The sequence below is a fragment of the Apus apus genome, chromosome 9 (genome assembly GCF_020740795.1).
Source record: "Apus apus isolate bApuApu2 chromosome 9, bApuApu2.pri.cur, whole genome shotgun sequence".
Taxonomy (NCBI): domain Eukaryota; kingdom Metazoa; phylum Chordata; class Aves; order Apodiformes; family Apodidae; genus Apus; species Apus apus.
Genome location: NC_067290.1, coordinates 10576906 through 10603298, shown reverse-complemented (window position 1 = coordinate 10603298; position 26393 = coordinate 10576906). Strand labels below are relative to the sequence as shown.

General features: G+C 37.2%; 2 protein-coding genes and 2 long non-coding RNA genes across 7 annotated transcripts in view; 1 reads left to right on the top strand and 3 right to left on the bottom strand.

Moving 5' to 3' along the window:
- APPL1 (adaptor protein, phosphotyrosine interacting with PH domain and leucine zipper 1) overlaps positions 1 to 15628 on the top strand; it is a 28034-nt gene extending 12406 nt beyond the window's left edge. Inside the window, exons 11-22 of the mRNA XM_051627121.1 lie at positions 60 to 248; positions 752 to 794; positions 2715 to 2771; positions 3252 to 3343; positions 3884 to 4066; positions 6298 to 6347; positions 6737 to 6911; positions 7015 to 7051; positions 8493 to 8639; positions 8888 to 8938; positions 9296 to 9385; positions 10175 to 15628. Coding sequence (XP_051483081.1) covers positions 60 to 248; positions 752 to 794; positions 2715 to 2771; positions 3252 to 3343; positions 3884 to 4066; positions 6298 to 6347; positions 6737 to 6911; positions 7015 to 7051; positions 8493 to 8639; positions 8888 to 8938; positions 9296 to 9385; positions 10175 to 10324 — 1264 coding nt within the window. The 3' untranslated portion in view covers positions 10325 to 15628. The remainder of the gene's footprint in view (positions 1 to 59; positions 249 to 751; positions 795 to 2714; positions 2772 to 3251; positions 3344 to 3883; positions 4067 to 6297; positions 6348 to 6736; positions 6912 to 7014; positions 7052 to 8492; positions 8640 to 8887; positions 8939 to 9295; positions 9386 to 10174) is intronic.
- Positions 869 to 3917, bottom strand: LOC127388093 (uncharacterized). The gene is made up of 2 exons (XR_007890304.1): positions 3477 to 3917; positions 869 to 1150 (listed from the first exon to the last, which is right to left on the bottom strand). It is a non-coding gene; the product is annotated as an uncharacterized LOC127388093 (long non-coding RNA).
- On the bottom strand, positions 3957 to 10260 carry LOC127388092 (uncharacterized). The gene is made up of 4 exons (XR_007890303.1): positions 10170 to 10260; positions 9805 to 9883; positions 6215 to 6335; positions 3957 to 4047 (listed from the first exon to the last, which is right to left on the bottom strand). It is a non-coding gene; the product is annotated as an uncharacterized LOC127388092 (long non-coding RNA).
- On the bottom strand, positions 12888 to 26336 carry ASB14 (ankyrin repeat and SOCS box containing 14). 4 transcript variants are annotated; one of them, XR_007890302.1, is made up of 11 exons: positions 26259 to 26336; positions 25184 to 25352; positions 24610 to 24661; positions 23878 to 24013; positions 23623 to 23781; positions 21399 to 21644; positions 20101 to 20272; positions 18228 to 18771; positions 17217 to 17370; positions 16358 to 16709; positions 12888 to 12986 (listed from the first exon to the last, which is right to left on the bottom strand). XR_007890302.1 is itself a non-coding variant. In XM_051627122.1 (10 exons), exons 2-10 carry the CDS (start codon positions 25309 to 25311, stop codon positions 16516 to 16518), a joined length of 1785 nt encoding a protein of 594 aa, XP_051483082.1. In that variant the 5' UTR covers positions 25312 to 25352; positions 26259 to 26336; the 3' UTR covers positions 15410 to 16515. The 4 variants fall into 4 exon arrangements, 1 of the variants encoding a protein (XP_051483082.1); XR_007890300.1 differs by having other exon boundaries at positions 12952 to 13050; XR_007890301.1 differs by having other exon boundaries at positions 12952 to 13050; positions 25184 to 25355; positions 26259 to 26303.
- Between the last annotated feature and the right edge of the window lie 57 nt (positions 26337 to 26393).

The following is a 26393-nucleotide window of genomic DNA, read 5'->3' as shown; positions in this document are numbered from 1 at the left end:
CTAATTTATACAGCTCAGCTGAACTCCTAAACTACTAAGATACTCTTTTTATCTTTTAGTAAGACAGGGCTGGTATCTTCCAGCTGGGAGAGACAGTTTTACTTCACTCAGGGTGGAAATTTGATGAGCCAGGCAAGAGGAGATGTAGCTGGGGGACTTGTCATGGATATAGACAATTGTTCTGTAATGGCTGTGGACTGTGAAGACAGACGGTACTGTTTCCAGATAACATCTTTTGATGGTAAAAAGTAAGTATTCTTACATTCCTGGTACCTGTAATACTGACTCACTAATTAAGAAAAGAAAGATAGTCTACCTTTGGCCAGATTATAGCTTGATAGATTCTGGGGGTATTTAGAAGTAAAATCTGGGATGTCTTTTTCACTTTGTAATGTCTGTTTGTTTTGTTGTTGTTTGTTTTTAGTTTATCAGCCCTGTAATGTAGCTGAGTGGTATTTCAGAATAAGGTTACCATAACCAGTTTACAGTGGTGTGTTACCTTGTGCAAGGGCTTAAGTATTACATGGGCACAGTTAGAATTTTGTTCCTTTTCTATTTTCAATTAAAATTAAAACATAGGTTTCCTGTTGCCCACCCATTACATGCTGACAGCATTTGGCACATAACACAGAATCTTCAGCCTTTCTTAATTTTATCATGCAATGTACAAACATGAAAGTGGAATTTCCTGTCTGAATGTAATTGTGAGGCATTTTAAATAAATAGAATTGTCTTTTCCATTCTATTTCAGGTCTTCAATCTTACAGGCAGAGAGTAAAAAAGATTATGAAGAGGTAAGTTTATAGGATGTTTTCATGCAGTCCAATGATTTTCTGTTGTGCAGAAGGAATACACTTGTGACCATAGCTGGGAGTGCTGGTTTTATTTTATCTAGGTGGTAAGCAGTGAACTATTAACTCATTCTATCCATAATGACAGGCTTCAGGAAGTCTCACAAAATAATACTGTGTTTAAATCCTAGAGAAAAAAATGCAGTTCTGATTGCCACCAAGTCCTTTTCACTGTCATGGAAGCAAGAAAGGAAAAAAGGGACCAAAAAAAGCCCACAGCAAAATAGCTAGAAGTAATGGAATCTTGAGAAATACTGCTGCTTCTTTGTTCATGCTTTCTCAGACTTCTTTCTTCCTACCTGCTTGTCAGGAATGGAAAGTAAAGGAAGTCTTTGGTTAGGACACAAGAGAATGATACAGGCAGTTGAGAAAAGAGGAAAAACTGTTTTTCTGCCCCTCATAGATGATGGGAAACATGTTCATACTTCATGCACAAGTTGAAATGTGAAATAATTTGCTTTTGGACTGCTTTCAAAGCTGCTTGTGTCACCAGTTCCAAATGGCTGCTAACTCTGGTGAGGCTTGTGCAGTGGATGAACACCAGCTGAGAAATGTCAGTATTCAAATACTATGCCAGCAAATTTACATGTTGTACCAAGTATTGGTGGGGAAAAGAAATGGGGAAGGAAAACCCCATCCAACCAGCAAGGATGTATTTCCCTACTTTCTTTAGCTTTCTGTAGAGGTGAGAAAAATAAGGTTTTCAGCCTAGTGGTATAGGTGTGTAGTGGTCCAACAAAGAAGGTTCTAGTTATTAGAATTAATGTTTTATTTGGACAGCTTTTTACAGCTGTCCAAAAGTTTGCACAGATGGGCCAAACTGGTAAATTAATTACATTCACTACAGTCTAGGAATACACTCAGATTTGTCCAGAAACAAAGGAACACATGTAGTAAGAGATACTAAGTATTTGTTAAATAAAGAGGTATATCTGTTTGCATTATTACTCATTAAAGACTTTTCAATAAGGGGCAGCATAGGAAAGAAAACATTTTAAAAGCACTGTTGATTTGAAGCATGTTTGGGCAAGCAGCTGGATGAGAAAATACAGAAAATATGGTACTTTCAGCCTGGATTCAAATTCCTCTGCAATCTTCAATGTTGCATTGATATAAAATGATCTTTTATGCTATTCCTAAGGTTTTTAGGTGGGCTGTGTCAGGTTGCCCCTGGGTCATTTGCTCTGTTGAGGTTGTCCAATAGCCTCACTCTGAAGTATTTGCTCTCAGGTGCCTCATTAAAGGAAGGGAGTTCAGTCAGCTTTAGCAGCTCAAAGTTGTAATTTTCTGGGCTGCAGCTGCTGTACAGATAGTTGACAACCCTAACAACAAGCTGTGTTCAGTGGAACAGCACCAGTAGTATGCATGGAATCCAGTTTGTTTTCTCCTTGAGATAAAAGTTGAAAAGCATGGAGCAGGAGAAGATGGTTTTCCACAGCCCAGAGAGAAAATTGATTCTAGCTTACAAGTGCAAGAAATGAGCAAATTCCACAAAAGGCAGATGGAATCTTTAGAATACCTGGAGGAAACATTGTCATCTGCAGTTGCAGCATAATGGGAGTACAGAGAATCCTGATTTTGTGTTTTTTTTAAAATTCCTAACTGTCATGACTTAAGCTTGTTTTAGTGTTGAGCTTCAGTGTGACTGAAGTAATTTATTCAAGTAAAATCTGATATTGGGAGGTGCAGTATGCAGATAATAATGAACTGAATGACAAGCTGAGTGTGCAGAATAATGGTTTGGCTCCCTGAAGTTAGAAAGAAAGTGGAAAAAGTGCTGAACCTAGTCAACTTGGGTATTGAATCAAGTTTGTTAAAAAATGACAAATATTTAATTTTTTCTTTTTTCTCTCTCTTTTTCAGTGGATATGCACCATAAACAACATATCTAAACAGATATATCTTAGTGAAAACCCTGAGGTAACTGTACTAAAATTCATAGTATAAGTAATATGTTAAGATGTAGATTTGCACAAAATTCAAGAGATCAACTAGATCTAACTGGATAGCACAGAGTTAAGCTGACTGCTTCCTACATATGTAATCGCAAGCTTATCATGGTATGAAAGCATACAGTCTGTTTTCTTCTTCATCTAACTTCTTATATAGGAAGCTTAAAAATATGTGACTTTTATATTTGGTATAACTTTTTGACATCTTCAAGATCCTGTATTTGTCTATGATACTTTGATCCATTTAATTCCTACTAGAGGGAACTGACACTCTTCTGAATATGAATTTGATGAGCACAGACATTTTGTCGGAAAAATATTTTCACTTCATTGCAGTTATTTGCCTTGTTACTTGTTTCACACAGGGAATTTGGGTAAGTAAATTCATGTCATCTATATGGTTTTCATTTATCTAGTAAATAATTTTTTTCCCATCCCTCTGTTGCAGGAAATTGCTGCACGTGTAAATCAGTCAGCTCTGGAAGCTGTTACTCCATCTCCTTCCTTTCAGCAGAGGCACGAGAGCATGCGGCCTACTCTGTAAGTTAATGAACACTTGGCAGTAATTTGAAGACCATATCTATAAAGAGAAACAAATCCCAACAAACAACAAAAACTTCCTGTGTTTGAAACTAAATCTTGGATAGACTAGAGAAAAATTTCTTGAACTCACCTTTTAGCATTGTTTAGCATCCATTGTCACAAGTAGTCGAGATTTCCAGCTGACTAGACAGTTTTGTTGGTTGTATCATCTGTTTGGTTTGTTGTATGAATTTATATTGAGATTTTTCTTAATCCTAATTGCTGGAAGCAGGCCTCAGATTGTTTTAACATCATTATGTAATCACAGATGAAATATAACACAGTCTGATGCAATTATGCCATGCAAGTAGTAACTTTTAAGTTTGGCTAGAAATGGAGACTCTGTTTTTGTTTACTATACCCTGATCTTACTCAGGTTTTTAGTTTTTGTTTTACATCAAGTTTTGGAATATTGTATTGGTCTCCCATATGGTTTAACTAATTATCAATCAACCTGAAACTAAGAGATCTTCATTTTGATTTTTTGTTTTGTTTCAGACAATCTCGGCCTCCTGCAGCTCGGACGAGCAGCACAGGGTCACTTGGATCTGAATCAGCAGCTTTATCGGCGCTCTCCCTGGATTCACTTGTTGCCCCTGACACGCCGATACAATTTGACATAATATCTCCAGTTAGTGAAGATCTGCCTGGTCAAGCAAAATCTTCAGGGCAAGCGGGGAGGTAGGACATGCAGAGAGCAGAAAAAAATTCCTAAAGTTAATAATTTAAAAAAAACATCCAATCAAACAAGAAATCTGTGTTTAGGCTGCAGCTCCAAAACACACATTGCCATTGCCCTGACTCATGTCACAAAACCTGCAGTGCCCAGCAAAGCAAACCAGTTTTTGTGATAGTTAAGTAGAGTTGTGAAACAACGGCTTAATTACATGCACTAGTTTTGAGGGTTGTTTTCTGTTTAGCAGCAGCTTTTCTTACTTAAACAGCTAATGCTTTTTGTTTATTGATTTATTACTACCTTTTGGTTTCATAAAGTATTTTCCTTTCCTATTGCTTGCTCACCCAGCTGTTTGGGTTATTTCCTCTTGGAAACTCAAGAGAAATTTGGTAGCCCTGCCTCCAGGTGATGATGGCATATGATGACACTCTTCTTAACCTGAAAGGTGAGTGAAAATGATCTAGGCTTCTAGAGTAATCTCACCTACAGACAAGTGAAAATTGTATAAGAGCTCTTCCCAAAATATAAAAGCATTTTATTCTACTTGGTGTTTTGTAAATTTCCCACTCAAAAGTTAAAAAAACCAACCTGTAAATCTGCACAGCCTTTCTGGAACTGTATGTACAGAGTTCAGATATTAAGAAAACTTTATTTGCAGACCCAGCTGTTCTTAACAACAAAAGCCAAAAAGCTGAAAACTAAATTATTTGACTGTAGTCACAAAAACGTGTTGTATCCCCCTGCCCTCCAGAAGAATATCTGAATTTTCAGTTGCACCTCACAGAGAGACATCAGAGTTAAATATATTTAATTTTAAGTCTTCCTTCTTTCGTCAGTTTTTTTGTTGTTGACTAACCAGTTGGCTAACTAGATCCTTAAGAATATATTGATTTTAAAAAGGACTGGAACTGTATTCCAGGAAGTGGAAAGAGTAATAGCTAAATTCATGTCATCAGTTACAGTTCCATTCTAGAAAATCCTGTGTTTCATAGCAGAAAGGGTACAGAGTTGTGCTCAGTATTTTCAGTTGACCATCACTGTCAATAAAGAACTGCAATGTTTGTACAAATAGGCAACATGCTACTTTAGAAGGATTCATTATTAAAAAAGTCTTCCCCAACTTTCCTTAGTTCCTGATACTGATGACATATTTAAATTTTAATTTTGCTTTTTGAGAGATCCAATGAGATTTGCCATTTACTTTCCCAGTCTAATCTTAAATGGCAAAAAGTCTCAGCAATAAAAGATGCTAATAGAGTTTCCCTTTACTGTATTTATGCAGGTGAGCATTTAATGGGATTATTCTTGATTGAATCCTTGTTAAATAAACATTGTAGCAATTACTTTTGACCTCAGAGTTCAATCTAGAACAATTTTACTCCTTTAAACTAGACATCTCTTACTTAAAAGACTTCACTAATAAAACTGGCAGTCAGCATCACATGTAACTGAACACGAGATTGACATATTTTTCTTAGTTCATACATTTGCTTTTACAACATCTTTTAGAGAGATGATGCCTTCATTACTCCACTATAACACCTAATTTGAAGTTTATTAACCCCTTGACAATAGTTCTGCAGCTACCAGTTAGCCAAAGAGTTTTTTCCTCTTTAGAAGTTTTAAACACAATTTCCCCATTTCACATATTCTCTTCTCAGCAATGCTTTTGAAAAATTTAACTTGGAAGCCTAGAGTATTTTCACTTTCATTGTAACTGATAGCAATTATGTCTTTGAGAGCCAGAAATAGCCACGTTTCTCTTGACTGTCTAGGAGTAAAACCCCAGTGCTGTTTTCAGAAAGCTGCATTTCAAACAAACCTATGACTTCTCTTCAGTAAGAACGACTAGCTTTCAGCTGTACTTCCTGAAGTTGTTCTGTGAAATTTCATTCCCTAAAACGATACCTTTTCAAATATTAACAAAGTCTTGACTTGGGCTTAATTCAGATCTAATGAAAAAATTGAGATCTAAAAAAATACCATAAGCAAACGCTCTATGGCAGCAATAGGACAATAATCTGGTATTTTTTCCCATGAATCCTCAAATATAGCAATTTATGTCTAACTGCTGATTAAACTGCTTGTCCTTATGATTGATCATTCATTGTTTCTCTGGATTGCAAGTCTGTGAAACAGTGACATGTTCTTACTTGATGCAGCGTGAGACTGCTACGTGATTCCTTAGTGGTTCTTGTGGTCTGACTCCTGGTTTGATGTTTCCATTTTTTAATAGACGCACAAATCCTTTTGGTGAATCTGAAGGCTCAAAATCTGAAACAGAAGGTAAAACAAAAATTTTATTTCAACGGAAAATAAAAAATAGAATTTGAAAATTATTTTCCTGTTTTAATCTGTAGCTTCTCTCTTCTACGTTCACACTAGTTTTAGAATGTTTAGTTATATTAGCAATGTATTAAGACAAGTGGAGTTAAATCATGCTACTGTCTGAAAGTCTGTCTTCAAAATAACTCATTGCATCTCATGTACTCATTGAACCCAATGAAAAGGTCTGTGACTTGCTGCTTAGTAATTGTACTTCTAATTCATAAGTACCAGCAGTATCTTTCCAAGTAGTTAGACGCTTGGAGTTTTCCTGACTGAACTCCATCTATGGGTTTGAATGGAAGACTCAAAACAGAGTTCACATTTTTCAATACTTTTCTTTGTCTTAGATTCAATTCTTCACCAGTTATTTATTGTAAGATTTCTTGGCTCTATGGAGGTGAAGTCTGATGAAAGTCCAGATGTTGTTTATGAAACAATGCGTCAAATACTAGCAGCCCGGGCCATCCATAATATTTTCAGGATGACAGAATCACATTTATTAGTCACTTGTGACTGTTTAAAGTAAGTTTGCTTCCTGACTTCTACTGATGTTTATTTACAGAATTATCTTCTTTCAGTTTGGTAAAATTTACTTTTTGGTTTGTTTTTAAAAACACATTTTTAGGTTAATTGATCCACAGACACAAGTTACAAGACTGCGAGTAAGTAACTTTACATTTCAAGATAAATATCCAGCACTGTAACTCTTCTACTTTAAATATATTATTATTATATCTTAGCAAAAATCAATTACAGCATGAGATTTCCAGACAAATTTCCACTGAAATTAGGAGACTAATGCATACATTGAAAAATAGACAGAAAAACATGAGCAAATCTGGTTTAAGGGGAGTGATTTCAATAGGTCAGACAGACTTTAAAGGCTTTTGAATCCCCCTGATTTGATAGGGTAAAATCTCAGGAAAATAATATTGCATTTTAACAACATGTTTGATTATAAACATTGATATCCTTAGTAGAGAGGTAACGTGAGGGTTGGAGGCAAATTAGTTCTGACATCCAGAAAGGTTTGTTGGTGTTTGGGTTTTTTTGTTCTCCATTTTTGATTGTTAATGCATTATTGAATTGGTAGTGGTGTGTGGTTTCTGTTGTGGTGTTGGGGTTTTTTCCTAATTCTTTATAACAAATGCACTTATCAAATACGTCCAGCTTAATTCTTCCATAATAGCCATCTGTATTTATTATCTTTCAAATCTGTTGCCCTCCTCCCTGCAGCACCCATCCTTCTCTATATACAATTTATGATCTGTTATTTAATTTCTTTGGGCCTTCTTTAAAAAACATTCAGTTTTTTGGGGACTCTGAATTACTTCATTTCTGTAAAAGGAAACCCTAAGCATGTGAAAATGTCTTGATATTTTACTTAGTGGGTTTTGGTTTCTTTCTTTACTTCTGAGGCATTAAGTTCAAAACTGTCCCGAAGCTGTAAACTTTTACAAATGAGATATATCAACTGAGTGCATGTCTAGTATTCTGAATGTGTACATTTAAGGTTAGGAAAAACCTGTCCTATCACTTCGTGGCAGCTGTAGCAGTGGCCTTCAGAATTAAAAAACTTATCCTTTGGTAAGTCTCAAAAAGATCTGTTTGAAATGTCTAAGTCAACTCTTTCAGGAATGAGGATGCAAAATCGTTCTACAAAATAGTGAGGCTATGCAGTTTGTTAATTTTTGGGGTTTGTTTTCTTGCTTATATGTTCCAAAAGAGCTGAAACTAATTGCAGGAAAGGTTCTGGAGAAGTAGAGCCTTTACCTGGCACCAAACACTGAAAGCTTAGTTGCAAAAGTAATTTGTATGAATAATGTCTCTTAAAAGAAAATAAAAACAGGAGTGTCTTCATATTGAGAAAGATGGCTGAATGGCATTGCAGGTGTGGTCCCTTGTGTTTTTAGAAATTGTCCTATATTTTTAATAATTTAGAATAATTTAATCCTTGTCTTCTTCTGTTTGTGTTACACAAATGCATGTTCTGTGTGGTTGACCACTTAGGATACTGAAGTGATTAATATGCAGTATTGAAACTTCATCTAGAAAATATTTTGAACCAATTTTAATATCTCCATATTTGATCCTTTTTGGCAGTTTCCTTTGCCCAATGTAGTCTTGTATGCTACGCACCAGGAGAACAAGCGCCTCTTTGGATTTGTGCTTAGAACTTCAGGAGGGAGAGTTGAGAGCCACCAAACTTCTGTCTGCTATATATTTGAATCAAATAATGAAGGGGAAAAGGTACTAGTGATGGTTATACTTGTATCAGTTTTCAACCTTACATGGATCCCAAGATGTTAGACCCATTTGAGCTAAGGATTCTGTAAAGAGTGTGTTTTGTTTATTTACTGAAAAATAGTTAAACCAGGTTGTCTAACTACCTGCAAGTGCTTTAAGGTGCTATCATATTTAATTTGGGGATCTCGCTTAAATTTAAGGGCATTTTTGTTAGAGTTGTTTTGATTACTTCAAATCTGTTTTCTGTTTAGATTTGTGACTCTGTTGGACTGGCAAAACAGATAGCTTTTCATGCAGAACTGGTAAGAATCTTTTTGGGGTAAGGGATACTTGTGAATGGAAGGGCAAGAGTATATATTTAACATGTGTAATAAAAGATATTCTGCAAGATGTTTACAGATCCACTAGTACTGTTCTGGTGTATTTTAAGGGATTAGTTTTCTAGGATTTAAACTTAAGATAAAAAGACTGGCCAGTGGGAACTGCAGAACAATATTGAAAAGAGGATTCAGCTGGCTACCTTTAACAAACATGCTAGTTCTTTAAAAGAGTAATAATTAAATCAGTTGTATAACAGCTTTGAGTAAACTAATATAAATAGGTAACGTATCAAACATCTCAGACTTTTACTGACTTTATATACATTTTTTACCCTTTAGGATCGAAAAGCATCAGAAAAGCAAAAAGAAATTGAGAGAGTCAAAGAGAAACAACAAAAAGAACTGAATAAACAAAAACAAATTGAAAAGGTACATCTCATAATGACTTATTAATATTCTTTCCCCCCCACCTTCTTTTGCAGCTTTGTAGTCCAAACTTCACTATCATATTTTTTAGTAAAACTTGGTAGAACAATAAGTTTGTTATTAGAAGTATTTCCTGTGTTAATTGTGCAGATTTTGTACAATAGTTTTTAAAAAGCTCTTTGTAAGAGTACTTAAGAGCAGTACTTGAAGGAAGCTTTTAAAGCTGCAGAACACATGGGAATGGGGAATAAGAAAGGCAAACAAGGAGCTGGACCTCCCACTTCTCAAGTAACACTGAGGGTACAATTTATTCATATATGCAGCATGATTGGACTCAAGTCCCTGCACTACAGAATGAGTTCTGTATTTGTATAGGTCAGCAGGTTTGGTAAAAGATTAAGAATGAAAGGATACTAATTTACCTTGATCCTTGACAACAGGTCCTGAATACCTTCAGTTTTGAACTTCTTCATGTCCTTTGCTGAGGAGGGTTCAGTTACACTGTGAGAAAGGGATGCAGGGAGTGGGTTGTAGATGAAGATGACACTTGTTCTGACTTGTTGTGTTTTGTGTGTTTTAAGTACAGTTGTGTTAGCTATTCTAGCAGTGCCAGCCTCTGAAATGGATTAGTTTCCTATGCAGTCTTTTAATTCTCTCTGTACAGAAAGTGGTCCATTGGTAGTATTAAAGGACAGTTGATAAATTGTAATAATGTTATTCTGTTTCAATTGTAAATTATTTAAAAGTTAATACTCTTTTTTTCTCATTTTCCACCTCCCCCTCTCACCTTAGGACTTAGAAGAGCAAAGCCGCTTGATAGCTGCTTCCAGCAGATCAAACCAGAGCAGTGGAGAAGGACAGTTTGTAGTCCTGAGCAGTAGCCAGTCAGAAGACAGTGATTTAGGAGAAGACGGAAAGAAGAAGCGAGAATCTGAAGCCTAATGTTGCCTACTATATTAAAATGGTAATCTTGGATATATCTGGCGAAATGGCACAAGTCCTGCAAGAAGTGAAATGTAGGTGGAGGGTCTGTTGTATGATAGAAGAGAGTAGACCCTGTTATGCCTTGATTTTTCTTCCTCAGTTGCGTGAATTCCATTTTCACGTCAGTATAACTTCTCTTCTGTATGCCAGATGAATCACCAAATTATGTCTTCTTGAGGCTTTTCTGCACTATGGAAAAAACTGTGGGTTCCCCCCAATCTCTCTGTGCAATTGACTGCTTTTGAAGCAAAACTTAAAACTCTGGTTGGACTTCAGCAGTACATGGCAATGTGTTCTTTACACTGTACCATGGAGAACACCTTGCTGGAAGCAGAAGTGGGTGTCCAAATAAGGCAGTGCTAAGCTTTACCTAATGTGTTGCACATACCTGTTCTTAAATTTAGAAAGAAAAATCCTTATTAACAGCAGAGATTTGTGCAGTAGTTCTAGACAGATCTTTTTTGTGTCATATTGCACTGTATGACACAGTCTTCATTTTTTTGGTCAACAGAATGCTGAAAGAATTGTTTTCAACAGGAAAAAAAAATAGACCTAAATAAGAGCTGATGAGACACAGTTGCACTTTGCTGCATGAGGAATGTATAAAGCATTCCTTATCAAATTATAAGAGTAATGTATATATTCTTGTAGCACAAGTGCCATGTTCTTGTTTTTTTTTTTCCCCAGTACATGTAATAACAAGTTGTAAGCCTTAGAGTTCACTTTTTATAAAACATGCTTGCAGTTGCAGGAACATCCTGAATTCCATCATTTGAAAAATCTTCTGAATATGTATATGCCTTGTCAGCTGTACACTACATTTACTGAAAACAAGTTGAAGCTCTTAAACTTTTTATAGAAATTGATTTTGCAAACAGAATTATGAGCTCTGAAGTAAAAGACTATGTTAATCCTACATTCTAGACTCAATCCTGTAAAGCATTTTTCAAAGCAGTGTCTGTTTATAGCTTGTAAGCAAGTGGAGCTCTGTGTTCCAAACTGTGTAATATGTATTTTGTATAGTACTAAATGTGCATTCACCTTTTGATCCAGAAGAGAAAACTTGTTTGAAGAGAAAGATTTATTTTTGCACTAATTACTATAAGTACTAAAAGCCAGTGGAACAGAAATATATCTCTCATAGTGGCATGAAAATAACAGGAAATGTAGAAAGAGAAGAATATGCTTATACTCCAAGTTACATTATAACAGTTACGAGTGTTTTACAGCTTGTTGCATGGCATTTCTGGTGTTCAGGAATGGAAGCAGATTTCTGAATGTCTGGCTCAGCCCTTCATAGCTGGAGTTGCTCAGTGCTCGTAAAGCAAGTGAGGAATCTCAGGCCCTCACTGCCAAGATGTCTGTGGGTGCATATCCTTGGCTCTCCTCACACACTGGAGCACTGCTGTGGTGGCTAAAGCCAGCAGTCTCCTCCTGCCCCTTCTGCTGGACATGCAAATTTCTCTGCAGTTCTCTGCATCTAGCTCCTGTCACAGGAGAGAAGAGGGAAGCAGTGCCTGGGCAGAATGAAGGGAGCCAACTGTGCTGCTGCAACAGCTGTTCTCAGAGCAGATGGGACTGGCACTTCAACCCGTGGAAGGGCTTGAGCAGCCTTGGAAGAGGTCCCAGCACTCCTACCTTAAAGGAGGAGGGGGAGCAGGGGGGAGCGGGAGGCTGAGCAGCAGGGAGCCTCCAGATTCACTTCTTGAGCCAGTCAGCAATGCCTGTTCCAGTGCATTTTTCATCCCCAGAGGAACCAGCCAGTCACTTGCAGAAATACCTGCTTTTGCTGTTGTCCAGTCAGGCCCACTAGCATTGCCCTGCAGCCATGTTAGGCTACCACCCTGGACATGGACCACACCAATCTGAAGCTTTTTTTTAGAGTGGTGTTTTTATTTTATATGTAGTCTTCTATTCTCATCTCTTGTCCTTATGAGACTGCTCTTATTCTTGCCAACAAAAATGTACAGAGGCAGCAAATCCCATTTTTTCCGTTTTTATACCTAAATCTGGGCTTACAGATAGTTGCATGCAACCAGCTTGTCTATGAAAATTGTTCTGGTTCATGGTTTTTTCTTGTTTGTTTTTTTTTTTTTTTGTTTTGTTTTACTTACTGATATTTGTTTTATATCAAATAACATGACAGCGTAGCTCAAGATTGCTGTTTCTTACAGTATCTTCCTTAAGTACTTAAGTTCCTAAAGATGAAGTGATTTTGAAACAGTACAGGAAGAATGAAATCAGTGGTCTCCAGTTTCTAGAATCTCATCTCCCAGCTTCTCAGAGTAGGATCAACTGACGTGTTAACCAGTTTAGCTGCAACAGCCATAGATCCATATCGAAGACAGTTAACAGATCAGCCATCTCACCAAAACACATTGATTTACATCTGCTTTGCATTAGCCTTGTTGAAGAAATGTCAAAAAAAGAATAAATCTATTTTCTTTTCTTCAAATCTACCATTACTATATTAGACAAATCTGCAAAGATGAGGAAGAAAGCAAGAGAAAGATTTGGCAGATGAAGTTACTGTCATAGGACTTTTCAGATTTAACAACTGACTGGAATTACTCCATTTTCTTTTCACAGGCTTCCCATCTATGTCATGAAATGTAGTTTTCTGTAACAGACAACATAGAAGTGAAGTGCATTTCTTTTCTGTTAGATGATTCTCATCTTAACCACTAAAAAAAAGGGAAAAGAAGAAAATCGTTAAAGAAAACAGTTTAACAAGCATGAATGAAAATAATGGGATTTTTTTTTTTTTGCTTGTTTAGTAGAGTTTCACTGATGAGAAACAAACTAAAAGATATAAAAGCATCTATGAGAATGATGAAAGTTGCAATTGCAAATGGCAGGTCCAAAGAGATGAGGAAGTTACACTGGAATGGTGCAATGAGTTAGCAGTAGTGTGAGAATTACTGAGGTTTGCTTAAGAGGAGAAGCACCTGGCTTTGTAATTAGAACTATTTCAAGTAAAAAAAAAAACAACAAAACAACTGTGGAAGTTTTATCCATACCCACCTCCCCAAAATTAACTATTTGCTACTCTTTTTCCTATGAGGTTTAGAACTACTTAAAAATGTTTTCCAATTACTAAAAAATAAATCAGAGTTTCTAATATTTACCTTGAGGGTAAGACTTGAACAAACACATGTTCTTCTGGAACTACTGCTGCAGGATTTCACCACCTGAGCATTTTACTATTGTAAGTAAATTACTGGTTGGTTTGCTCTTCTATGATTTATTTCTCCTCATTAAGAATTCCTATTGCCTTTTACTTACAAGACTGATCTTTCAAGCACTCTCAGCTGGAGCTGTAGTTTGCTTCATATGAATCTAGTATTCTTTCAGACACTCCTGAAATATTCTTTTACGTTCATTATTTTAAAGTGACTTTGCATAGGCACTGAATCAGCAGTGCTCTTTAGGACTAAATTTTTATGTTGCTGCTTGCAGCCTAACAGTTACCTTCACATTTTTTCCCTTCTGTAAGGGCACATTAAGTTTGCTACACTATGTAGATTTACACACTACAGACTAAGTAAGTCTTGCCATCTGTTTCAAGCTACACACATTCTTTATGTATGTAATGGCATGAATATCAAACTATATCAAGTGTGCTTATGGGTATGCATTTTATTGCATTAGAGGTAACACCTAGCACTCCCTTATGACCATTACTGGTTTTCTCCAAGTCTAAATCAGAGGACAAGTTAAGAGTCAAAAACAATTTAGCCATAAATAACTGGTTACAAATGGGCAGTGTAAACTTAATTTGTATTTGATAGTCTATTAATTCCATAATCTGTTTAGGTTTGAAATTGTATTAAGACAATTTACTAACAGTCAAGTAGTATTTAAGAGTTAAAGAATTCCTCCTCCACAATGCTGTCAAATTTCATCTTCATATGGACATAAACCCAGAGCTGCAAATCCTGAAACAGCTGAAGCCAATTATGAAGATACAGTTTAGGTACATTGATATAAAGAAGCAAATTTGACTGTGCATATATTTAAGGTAAATTCTGATTAGGAGAAGCCAATGGAGAAAATCATGATACAGTGTCTTATTTCTGAAGTAATTCATGTAAAGAAAACTTGCCTCTGCTTAGTGAGTGTAGTAGAGCTATCATCTAGTTTTAACAGCAAGAGCTGGTATTTTATATCCTTTCTGTTGCCCTATTTTACAAAACTTCTAGCAAGTCAGTTAGTCTCCAGAGCTTTTCTTTTTACCCAAGCAGTAAGTGGATATTCTTTTCCTGCCAGAGTGGTATCTGAGTTGTCATGACAAGAGTAAGTCAGTGTCATTGTGAATGCACTTGTATTCCTAATGGAGTTTATATTGCAAGCCAAGGATTTTGTACAATCTTACAAGTAATTTTTGTAATGACTGCACTGGTAAAATTCTTATGATGATGTTCTGGATCAGTCCTGTTCTAGTGAAGTGTGATTTTTGCAACGTTTGAGACTGACTTGCACATACTCCCTGAATAGCTGTATTAAAACCCCCAATGGCACACTTATGTCAACTTTGATTGTTGTGTCTTAATCTTGGAAACATGGATAGTAAACATATTATGCCAGGGCTTCAGTCAGCATTTTGTAGATTAAATAAAAGCTTCACTATAGTAACTTTCTGGGTGGGATTTGTACTGATACAAAAACTTGCATTTTTCATAATACTGACTTCCAGGAAGTACCATTATTGGCGACAGGATGCATTCCATTAAATGAAGTTTTGACATGCAGTTATATTCCTTTGTTGTCAAAGTGTATCTCAGTTCTCTTCATTTTAATCACATTAGCCAGATAACCTCAGAGGAAGTTACTGTACTTGGGAATGCTGATAGCTTATTTTTGCAACAATCAAAGACTGAAGAGTAGAAGAAAGTCCTTCCCACCCTTGCTGGCTGTTCAGTGCACATGTAGTGGCATGAGAGTGTGTAGCACTCTGCAGAGGTGTGGGTGTGATAACCATCAGGATTCATATTCACAGAGGCTATACCAGCACAACAATTAACATGGGTACTGATACATATCTTCATGGGCTTCATTAGTTTATTACATGATAAACACCATGTAAAAAAGCAACAAGTCATAACTACATTATGGTTAAATTTGTATTTTATAAGGTTTGTAGATTTTTCTGGGGAAAAGCAAACTTTTGAAATATGTAACTTCTGTGATAAAGATGCATGTATAACTAGAAAAAAATCTATGCTTACTTAATAATGAAGGAATAAATATTACTAATGCCAAGTGTGGTGATGAACTTTTTTTCTCTAAAGTACTGACATCTGCATTATTTTTAGAAAGTCATGCTGTGGGTCTTTGTGTACTATGTAAGATAATTGTGGCTGCTCACAGATAGTGTTCCTAAAGCTTAAGCTGCAATTTATGAGGAGAAACTCCAAAAACTGCAAGCATGCCTTTGGACAGCACTGTAAAAGGAAAACCTAGGAAAAGCAATCAAAATACATAATGGATGAGACATCTGAATACCTGAAAACAAGATGCAGAACTAACACATCATTCAAAAGCAGTGCCTTCTTGTTGAAACACTGGTATTTCACACCAGCTGCTATGATAAGCAGAGGTTCCTAAAGCTGTTAATCCCATTTCACTGATGAGAATGTGGGATTGCTTAACTGACCGAAAAAAAACAACAACAATCTACTTAGGCTGCTCTTCAGAACTTCAATGCAAGACTTGACAAACAAAAATTCTTTTAGCATGAGAAAAAGAGGTACCAGAGGAAGAAGAACTATATCTTTTCCTGGCATTAATTCAATCCCTGACCTTTAACTAAACCCTGAGTTTAACCCAGCAATGGGGTTTGTGTTACCTGTTTAAACTTGGCAACGACACAGGGTTTGCAGCCCTGCATTTTACAGTTCCTTAACTTTTCACGCTAAGCATTTAAAACACTATCCCCTTTCAGAGAGCTTCTATTCCAGTAGGTAAGTACAATGGATCACCAATACTTACATTTTGGGGTTCTCCCCATTTTCTTCAGAGGGCAAGATGGGGAATATGCTGGTGATATTCCTTAATACAGAGCGGAGATAAAATCCCAAAAGAAAAAAGCAGCTGCCTAAGACAGTCTTAACCATGTCAACATTCCCTTCAAAACATAGAACTAATATTTATGTAGAGTTGAGGCTGTAGGTTCCTGTGAAGTTTTCCTGCCCATAAAGATCATACTCCTTGTACAGTATGTAATCTTTCAAGCAGTTTGGCAGTGGAAGGAAGGTCATGAAGACAGGACAACGGAGACGCAACCGGCCCATGCATTCCCGTATCTTCAGACGACAAAGATGCTTCAGAGAGCGAGGATTTGCTAGAAATGAGAAGGTGAGATTGATATTAGTAAGTTCTCTCAACTCTTGTTCAATGTATTTAGTCAATACTCTGCTACCTGAAAAAATGATCTGTCAGAATCTAGACTTTTTACCTCAGCCCACACATCTCATTTATAATTGTTGGCAGCTAAATCAACAGATTTCATTTTTGTCAAGTTGGCTAAATGTAAGTTAATGGAAGTTAAAGTAGCAGAGTTTGGGGAATGTTTGGAGTTTGGAAGACTGTGTTGTCTACATTGTAATTCAAGTCCCAAGTGCTCTACATACATTGTGCAGTTACTGTCTACCAGATTTCTCAGAGAAACTTAGTTTAAATCCTAAAGGGACTGATTTTTAAGAGGCCTCTTGCTGTTGAAACAACTTTTTGGCTAACAAGTGTCAAGAAAAGCATCAGTCTGAGGTAAAGTAAAATACCATCAAGAAAAAAGGCCCAAATCCAGTCTCAAAACAGTTTGTCATTTCCAATGTCAACATCAGATACTTACTTAAAATTGAATTGATGTCTGGCCAGAGTTCCTGTTCTCTGAGAACTGCTGCTAGCTTCCAGCAGATGTTAACGTGATCGACATAGTCTAGCATTACTCGCACTACTTTCCCAGACAGATGCTTCAACCATGACAAGGTTATGACTTCACAGAACTGATAAAAACAAAATGTTTAACAGGGTAACATTCAATACTCCTTCCTGTAAATGCCTTAATTGCTCTGCAGGACAAGAGCAATTAAATAACTTCTGCAGAACACCAGGAAGATTGAGTGTTCTGTCAGACAGGGGAGCTTTAGAAGTTTTCAGAGCTTGCATTAAGTCTCACCAGTAGAATCTGAAAATCTGAGAGATGGTTATTTTGTACTGGATACAAATATGAACTTAAGCAGCTGTACATTTGGTAACTAGGTGCTTACAAGGAAGCACTACCACTCCCAAAGTGGAATTTAGAACGTCCCAGCATGCTGAAGAGGAGGACCCACCAGCCCAGTGGTTATCTTCAGGTTAAAGATGGGTTTATTATGTTCAATCGGACTTTACAAACTGCAAAACAATGACATTGATGGGTGTCTCTAGGAACCTCTTTAGCTCAGTCTGGGTTTGTTAACTTCTGATGAGTGCTTATCATGCCAGCTCCAGGGGGTCCCTTGCAACAGCCTTCCAGTATTAGTGTTAAGATACAAGACCAGCCAGTGAGCCAGCCCGCAATCCCTGTTTTCACAGCATGGACAGGACTGCCCTGGAGAGCCAATTCTGTACTGATCATTAGCATATCACTAGCTATATTTTCACAATTAAAAAAAAAACTGTTTATGATCACTGGCTATCATGGACAAATCCTCATGGCAACATCTATTTATTTTTAAAGCCTTGTCTATTCCTACCTTTATGTGTAAACTCTTCCACTTTCAAAACCTCCTTTTCTGCCACTACATTAAGTACACTTGCATTTAGTTTAAGGAAGGATACCAGTAGTAAAACAACATATGAAGTCATCTGATACACTTACCATTGTATCTTTGATCACAGTAGAAGTCCATCCATCAGTCCCATACTGGGAATGTGAGCTGTTTCCCCGAGGGCAGTCAAAGCAGCGGTGCACATCGTAGCCATAGCCCATCAGCATTCTGAGCATGACTTCATCTTTCAGAGCATACTGCAGAGCTGACGGAAAATGTGTTGTATTCACTCTGCAGAAGTAATTGACATTAGCCCCATGTCGGAGCAGCAGATTCACTAACTCATAGTTGCCCATTCTCAAGGCTATTTGGAGGCAGTTGATGGGATCTTGGTTTGGCAGAGCTCCAGCATTCAGCAGCAGCTGTGCTGAACAGACATCCCCGTTGGAAACCGCAAAGTACAAGGCTGATTTCCGGTGGTCATCGTAGCCTTTGCGAACTCTTTGATCCAGCATGAAATTGGCATCAAACCCAGATTTGAGGAGAAACTCCAGGCACTGAGGATGTGCTCCTGCTGCTGCTGAGTGAACTGGACTTATCCCACTTTCTTTAATGGCATCAAAATCAGTAACCGGAACTAAACTTTTCAGGGCTCTGGAGAATTAAAATAATAAGAATCTCAGAATCTTTAAACATACTGATTCACTTAGTTCAGTATTTTAATTTATCTGAGTTGCAGGGCTTCAGAATTCATCATGACTGTGAACAATTGTCTTAATCTACCCAATCAGTACCATGGCTTGCTGCACCCCTGCTCTGGCTTTAATTGCTAACATCTTACTTTTTAGCCAGCAGATTTTACACCTACTACAATAAAACTTTTTTCTATTATTCATTAGCAACCCCATTCCTTGCTAAAGGAATAATAATTCCTTCTCAAGAGAAGGAATTCTTGCTTCTTGCACAGTATTCTTGCTTCACCTACAGAAATTTTGGAATTAGTAGAATATATTACAACATGAAGCCATATGTAATTTAGTATATACATGTAAGTTTAAATATAAATTGAAGTATTAACATAGGAATTAAGAATTATTAGATTCTTAACCACAATGCAACATTCCCAGTATTAAAGAGTTATTTCTCACTTACTGATTGTGATTTTAGCACAAATATCCCCTGGTGACCTTTCTGACTTTAATTTAGGGATAACAGAAGCACCAAATTTTTGGAGTTGGAAGGGACCTTAAAGATCATTGAGTTCCAACTCCCCTGCATGGGCAGGGACACCTTCCACTACAACAGGCTGCTCAGAGCCCCATCCAACCTGCCCGTGAACACCTCCAGGATGGAGCCCCCACAACATCTCTGGGCAGCCTGTTCCAGTGTCTTACCACCCTTACACTGAAGAATTTATGCCTAACCTAAATCTCTTCTTCTTTCAGCTTAAAACCATTACCCCTCATCCTCTCACTGCAAGCCCCTGTAAAAAGACCCTCCCTAGTTTTCCTGTAGGCCCCCTTCAGGTACTGGAAGGCCAGTATGAAGTTCCCTCCAGAGCCTTCTCTTTTTCAGACTGAACAACCCCAACTCCCTCAGCCTGTCCTCATAAGAGAGGTGCTCTAGCCGTCAGATCATTTTTGTGAGATAACTCTTTTCCTCCAAGCCTATTGGATTATTTAGTATGTTTACCTTCTAGTTATGGGGTGGAGATGAGGCAGACTCAGGCACCTCAACATCAGGCTGCACAGCATTACTTTATGTGACAATTGGGAAATGTTCTAGGAATTACTACATGAACTACATGAAGGAGATTTTACCCTGACTGGTGTCTTACATTCAGACACAGAAAGCTCATATTTACACACTTGTAAAGAATATTCTACAAAATTACAGATTTGCTGACTGTTTGAATAAGGCAGAATTAGCAAAATTAATATTTCTGGTGTCAGCACTACTTGATTTTTAAGTATGTTAACTCACAGGAAGTGTCCTCTATATGCAGCTCTGTGGATTGGCAAATGACCCGAGTGTTTTGGTACATTGGCATCAGCTCCATATTCCAGTAAAAGGTTCAGAGAATCTGGATTTCCTCCTCCTGCTGCTTCAAATAATACAGAAGCACAATCCATGGCCTGGGAAAGAACATCTGCACCTGGAAAAAAGTGACAGGATTTTCACAGTAATCACTGTAACACCCAGCAGTAATTAATATCATCAACCTTCCAGTGACATGGTGGTGTGGATACTCTTCACCTCGTAAAACCACTATTGGCATAACCTTCGTGTTGGATACTTGATCCTGGGAAGAACGTGGTCCAAATTGCTCTAAAGACAATCACACAGTAAGACTTGATGCTAGAACTGGGCAAGCAAGGAGTTTGATTCTTATTCACACAAATAATTGGGTTTTGGCTTACATATAACACATTTCAGTTCTACTTTATGGAAGGAGAATTTTAGATTCTTTGATGGACCTCAACTCATGTGGTTTGGGAGTAAAATTTTTCAAATTAATTGAGATTCAAAAATGCAAACAAAATACGTCCTACGATGCGTCAGATTTGTTTGCAGTTTTGAGCAGCAGTCACTGATGCCTAATAGAGTTTGCTACAAGTAAGTGATCTGTAAAAAGATATTTTGTATATGTGTGGATCTATTAACACTACAGCTTGTATGCTCAGTAACATTAATTTCCTTTCACTTCAATAACACAAAGTTTTACTGGCTGCTGAGCTAAGAACAATTTTTTGCCTTGGCATTTAGGAAAAATTTTCTCTGTTGGAAAGAGGATTCACCTTGTCCCATTTGGGCTTTAAACATTTCAGTACTAACACATGTTGCTTACAATAAAGAACACCATCACTGAACCTACATTTTACTAAATCCATCTACTGAACTGTAAAACAGAACCACAGAATAGCTGAGGTTGGAAAGGACCTCTGGAGATCACCCAGTCCAACCCTGTGCTCAAAAGCAGGGGCAGCTACAGCAGGTTGCTCAGGACAGCATCCAGTCAGGTTTTTGATATCTGCAAGGATGGGGACTCCACAACTTCTCCGAGTGACCTGCTTCAGTGTTCAACCACACTCACAGAAAGTGTTTTCTTATGTTCAGACAGAATTTGCTAGTTTGCACTTGGTGTCCATCGTTATTTGGGACCACTGAGAAGAAATTGGCTGTTTTCTTTACACCAGCCCATCAATTATTTATAAACTGGCAAGATAGACCCTTCCCCCAGGCCTTCTCTTCCTGTAACTTTGCATATTATAAAGTCTCACCTTTTTGCAGTAAGAGCTCCATAACTTCTGTATGTCCACCCTGTGCAGCCAGTGCTAGAGGAGTGAGCCCATATCCACTGCGAGGATCAGGATCTGCTCCAGAACGAAGGAGAAGCTTCACCAGACCCTTCCTGCCTAGCTTGGCTGCCTCATGTAAAGCAGTCCTCTTGTGGACACACTGCAAATTCACTTTCGCACCAGAACTTATCAACAAGGAAGCAATCTCATATGAGTCATGTTTAATTGCTGTAAGACAATAAGTGAAGTATCAGCCAGAAAGTTATTCAGCACTACCCTAGGCACTATAGTTTGTGCTATGTGGCAGCCCAGGAAAGCTTGAGCTGGGCTATTCATACACTGAGAAATGTCACATTACACACTGAAAGATTTACCTTATCAACAAGTCTGGTCTTTGTTTCCAGGATTACCATAAAATTATTAATTTGTATAATTAATGTTTTTTTCTCTCTGCAGTGTTCCATTGCCTTAGGTGATGCAACAGAATGCAGCTATCCTTGCCACTAGATGGAGATCACATACAGGGCTTTGGTAGAGTCAGGAACTGGCCTGCTCAGAGAGCTCTACTTCATAAATCATTACCATAATAAAAATATAAAACTACTGTGTCATATGCCTTTTTAGCTTAATAACCCTGACCTGTTCAGTCAGTAAGGATCTTAAAAGAGTAATTTGCATTGGCTCCAGTGAATGGAATGAATAGGCAACACCTTTCCCTCCTCTCTTTGATCTTCCAGGCTGTGTGGTAGAATAGTGAGTGTCCCCCCTGAGACAGATCTGGCAGAGAAGATTCATGTGGCACAGCTGCCTGAAATACCACTGACAGCACACCATAACCTGGGATGTCCCATCATCTGTAACCTACATGTCTGCTGTAGGTGAATCCCAGACATCCTCTTCATGGGTGATGGTGCATTTTAACATAGTGAACACTTCAGAAGCATCTAGAAATGCTCTGCATCTTTTATAAGCAGGTGGCCCTGACTAGAAGTTTTAGTAACTTCAAGAGGATGGACTTGGGGGCGGGGGGGTCATACAGATAGGTAGGCTTTTTCTTCTTCCTTTAACAATAGTTTTGAAAAAAACCCACAGAAAACAACAACAAAAAAACCCAAAACACTACTCTTCTTCCAACAGGGAAAATCTTATAGGTTCTCCAAGAAACTTACAGTGCTCCTTTAGAACTCAGATAACAAGAACACACTTTCCTGTTTTAGCTAGGACTCAGTACAAGTGACAGCATCACAGCCCAAATTGGGGGAAGCAAATGAAATAAACTTAGAACATTTCTGAAAAACATCTTGGCAAAATATCAGGGCTAGTTTTTTACAAATCAAGAATTACATTTCTAATGCATGACCAAACTAAAATGGCACAGTGAGAGTGGTACTAGGTGTGGGACTTTCTTCAACCAAAAAATTAAAAAAAGAAGTCAACTGAGAATTCAGGCCTGGCTAGCTTCATCACTTGTCATGTTTGGATTAATTCAAACAATGTCTGAATAGGGACAAGTATTGCTTTAGACTTTATATAATGCAGATAAATCGATTTGGCTTGCTATAATTCTTGAAAATCAGAACCAATTACCCTTGCTCTTTGGAGAAAGAAAAACTGATGCAATGAAGAGATACCAGATAAGGGGAGAAAACTAATGCTTTATGCCTGCAGTCATGAAGAAAAGCAATAGCATGAAGAAGCAAGAGGACCTGGCTATCTGGCACCACTGCATAAGTGATGCCAGGGGAAGCAGAGGAAGACACTCTGGCACCAGATGGAGAAAGCTATTTGATTATTTGAGGAAAAAGATGTATGTTCAACCTGCACCTCAAACTCTTTGCAAATGAGGGATGGAAAATATCAGGCATCTAGATGAGACTTTAGGGAAAGATTTTTGGCTTCTCCTAGTTCTCTATTTCCTGTACTTCTGTAGACAAATATGGCTAATACTTTAATTAAAAAGTAATGCTAAGAACATTGTGGTGACAGTCCCTAACTTGAAATTGTCAGCTCATTTAAAGCCTTAAGAAAAGCATCTAAGAAAAACAGACAGGGACAGACACATTCAATACCAAGACTAACATTTTTTGCAACTTACAGCAAAGTATTTTAGATATTGAAGTCAAGAACGTCAAATTGAAACCCAAAATATACAGCTATAACCTCTCCCCATTCCCTCAATTTCTCCACCCTTAAACAAGGTATTCACCAATAACTAAAGGAGAATCTCCCTCTTCATTCTTAACATTGGGATTGCAGCCACTGTGCAGGAGAAAGCAGACATTGTCTACAAGGCAATTTTCTACTGCCACCAAGAGAGGCGTTTCCCCTTTTAGAGTGGTCTGTTCCCATGTAGCCGCAGGGGAGGCTGAAATACAGAAAAGCAGAACACATTTGAAACTGAATCACTCATCAAACCTGACTTTGTAAAACTTCTTTGTGGAAAACCACAAGGACTTCATACCTCTCAAAGTTATTTCGAGGATGTTCCTATTTAGCTGTGCTGCAGCTTCATGCACAGGAAGCCAGCCTTGCTGATCTGCTTCTTCAAAAGCAGAACTGTGCCTCACCAACTTCATCAAGGCCTCTTCTCGGCCTGTGATATTTTAAGACCGACATATCACATTACTTGTAATAAAAAAAATTCAGGCAACTAATCACATCAGTGTATCTGGAATACAAAACTTGCTTTACCAAAGCTTTTTTTTTTTTCCTCAGAGGGTGAACGGGACAATCAGTGAATGACATTGACTTAAAGCCTTTTGAATTTCACATGGAAAAAAATTACTTACAATTAACATGACTAAAATATTTCAAATATAATCCTCTCATGAGCAGCAGTGCATGAAAGTTTAACATCCAAAGTTAACAGGTAGGAAAAAGACTCATTTGGCAAAAGTAAAATGAAGCTGATGAGATCTCATTATTCCTACTTTTATGAACAATCTTACTGGATCATTTATCAACACAGATTGTTTTCTATTTTATATCTCATCAAGAAACAGTAAAACTTTCTTGGCTGGAAAGCTTTTGAGTGTCCTGTTTTTCATTGCCGTCCTCCTCCCCCAAGACTATAGAAGTAAAACCTGCACTTCAATCAGCTTACTGAGACAAAATGCAGGCATTTCTCAGCAATGCCATACCCAAAGGGTTTCTGGGGGTACAGGTCTCATGCAGTCTATTTGTACTTAACTGTCCGAATTGCTGCAATTATCTTCCCATGTTCTTTATTTGTAATGTACTGGAAACTGCATAAACAGAACAAAAATAAAGGGAGAAATAAAAATTGATGTGAAGCTCAGGATATAATCATACCTCAAATTAAGTACTCAAGTCTAATCTGTGTGTTGATTTCTGTATTTTACATAGGTTTTGTCAGGTTTAAACACATTAAAACATTTTTTTTGTTCATCTTCCCCTGCCACTCTAAATACTGGCTTTTTCACTCAAAGGTCAAAAGTCAACAATTAAATACTAAAATGAGGGAAAGCTAGTATACCAATCTATTTTTACATCACATGCTTATCTTCTTCATAAAGCCTTGTACTCATTTAGATTTTGATGCAAAATGTCACCTGAAAGTTTTTACATTCCATGTTTTTGAGAAAATGGGTATACTTCTTCAGAGAGGACTTAGAACAAGTGAGCTACCAGTAGCTTCCATGAGAAGAGGTCAGAGAAATACAACAGAGTCACAAAGGAAAATAAGGTTACTATATGCTTATACTAATGCCAAGAAAACACCCAAAGTAGAAGCAATAACTTATTACCTTTCATCCTCTGTTGCACTGCCACGTGTTTCAATTTTATGCCTATCTTGTAAGCTTTCCTGAATAGCTTGTTGGGTAGGGATTTCATCATCAGAATCCTCACCAAACATATATGCAGAACTATACATGGCAAATCAGCACAACCTGGATCACTTTTCATACAGGAACACTGCTTTTTAATTGCAAACAGATGTTAAATATTCAGGTTAAATCTGGAGTAATAGAAAAAGCAATCCCTGTTTTAATATGAAACTTTAAGATAAATTAATCAGAACTCCTCAGTCTCAAGCTCCAGCCTTCTCCCAAGTATTTAAGTTTACACTGCAAAGAGTTTTTAACTAATGCTAAATTAAAAAAGTTAAATTAAAAATATTTTTACGGTTTAAACACAGGAATACAAACAACGGAGCACAGTAACAAATCCCATCTATACTATTTCTAAAGTCTAAATGTTAAAAATTAAAGAAATAATTTAAAAATTAACAATTCAATCTATTAAATAGTATAATATGTGCAGATCTACACTGTTATATGCATTGACAGTCTCACTGTTCTTTTGTATATTCAGCTACATGCTGATTTTATAGATGAAAAACAGATTTTGTTAGGATCAAAACTCTCATCTCTTTTACCTTACGTCTTTCAAGAGCATTGGCCTGAAAAAAACATCTTAAAATACAAGGAAAAGTAAAAGAAATTATATAAATAAATTAGCAAAGTAAAATAAATACATTAGGATAATGAAGCAGCACAGCAAAATGGAAGAGGCTGTCAACATACTACTTGCAAAGTCTGGAATAATTCTATAAACATCTTAAAGTTGAGCATCAGTAATTCACAGCAAACCTGCACAATTTAATTTGTTACCTGATCCACCTAATGTGTGATTGCACAGCCCTGCTCTGTAATTGCATATGTAGCAAAAAAGATAAATATACTAGCAAAATATACAAATAACTGTTAGCGTTCAAATATACATACAGCACAATGAGTACATAATTTTAAATCAAGACTATTAAAAAAAATACTAGTAATTTTCCTGTGAATTCACAAAATATATCATGTTTACCCTCACCTTCTGAAAGAGGGAAGACCTCACATTACGAAGAAGTGAATATTAAGTTGAAAGTGATATTTTCAGACTTGAAAATGATCTCAGCCCATCTCCATTAATAGCTCACTATAAATACCCGATCATAAGACACACTGG

What these genes read in the sequence shown, in the direction of transcription:
- ASB14 (XM_051627122.1), bottom strand. Translation starts at nt 25,311, where the DNA reads ATGTATAGTTCTGCATATATGTTTGGTGAGGATTCTGATGATGAAATC. An exon ending in AGTGCAACAGAGGATGAAAG is followed by an intron (nt 24,662 to 25,183) that starts GTAATAAGTTAT and finishes CTGTTTATGCAG; the next exon opens with TTTCCAGTACATTACAAATA. An exon ending in AGACATCAATTCAATTTTAA is followed by an intron (nt 16,710 to 17,216) that starts GTAAGTATCTGA and finishes TCTCATTTCTAG; the next exon opens with CAAATCCTCGCTCTCTGAAG.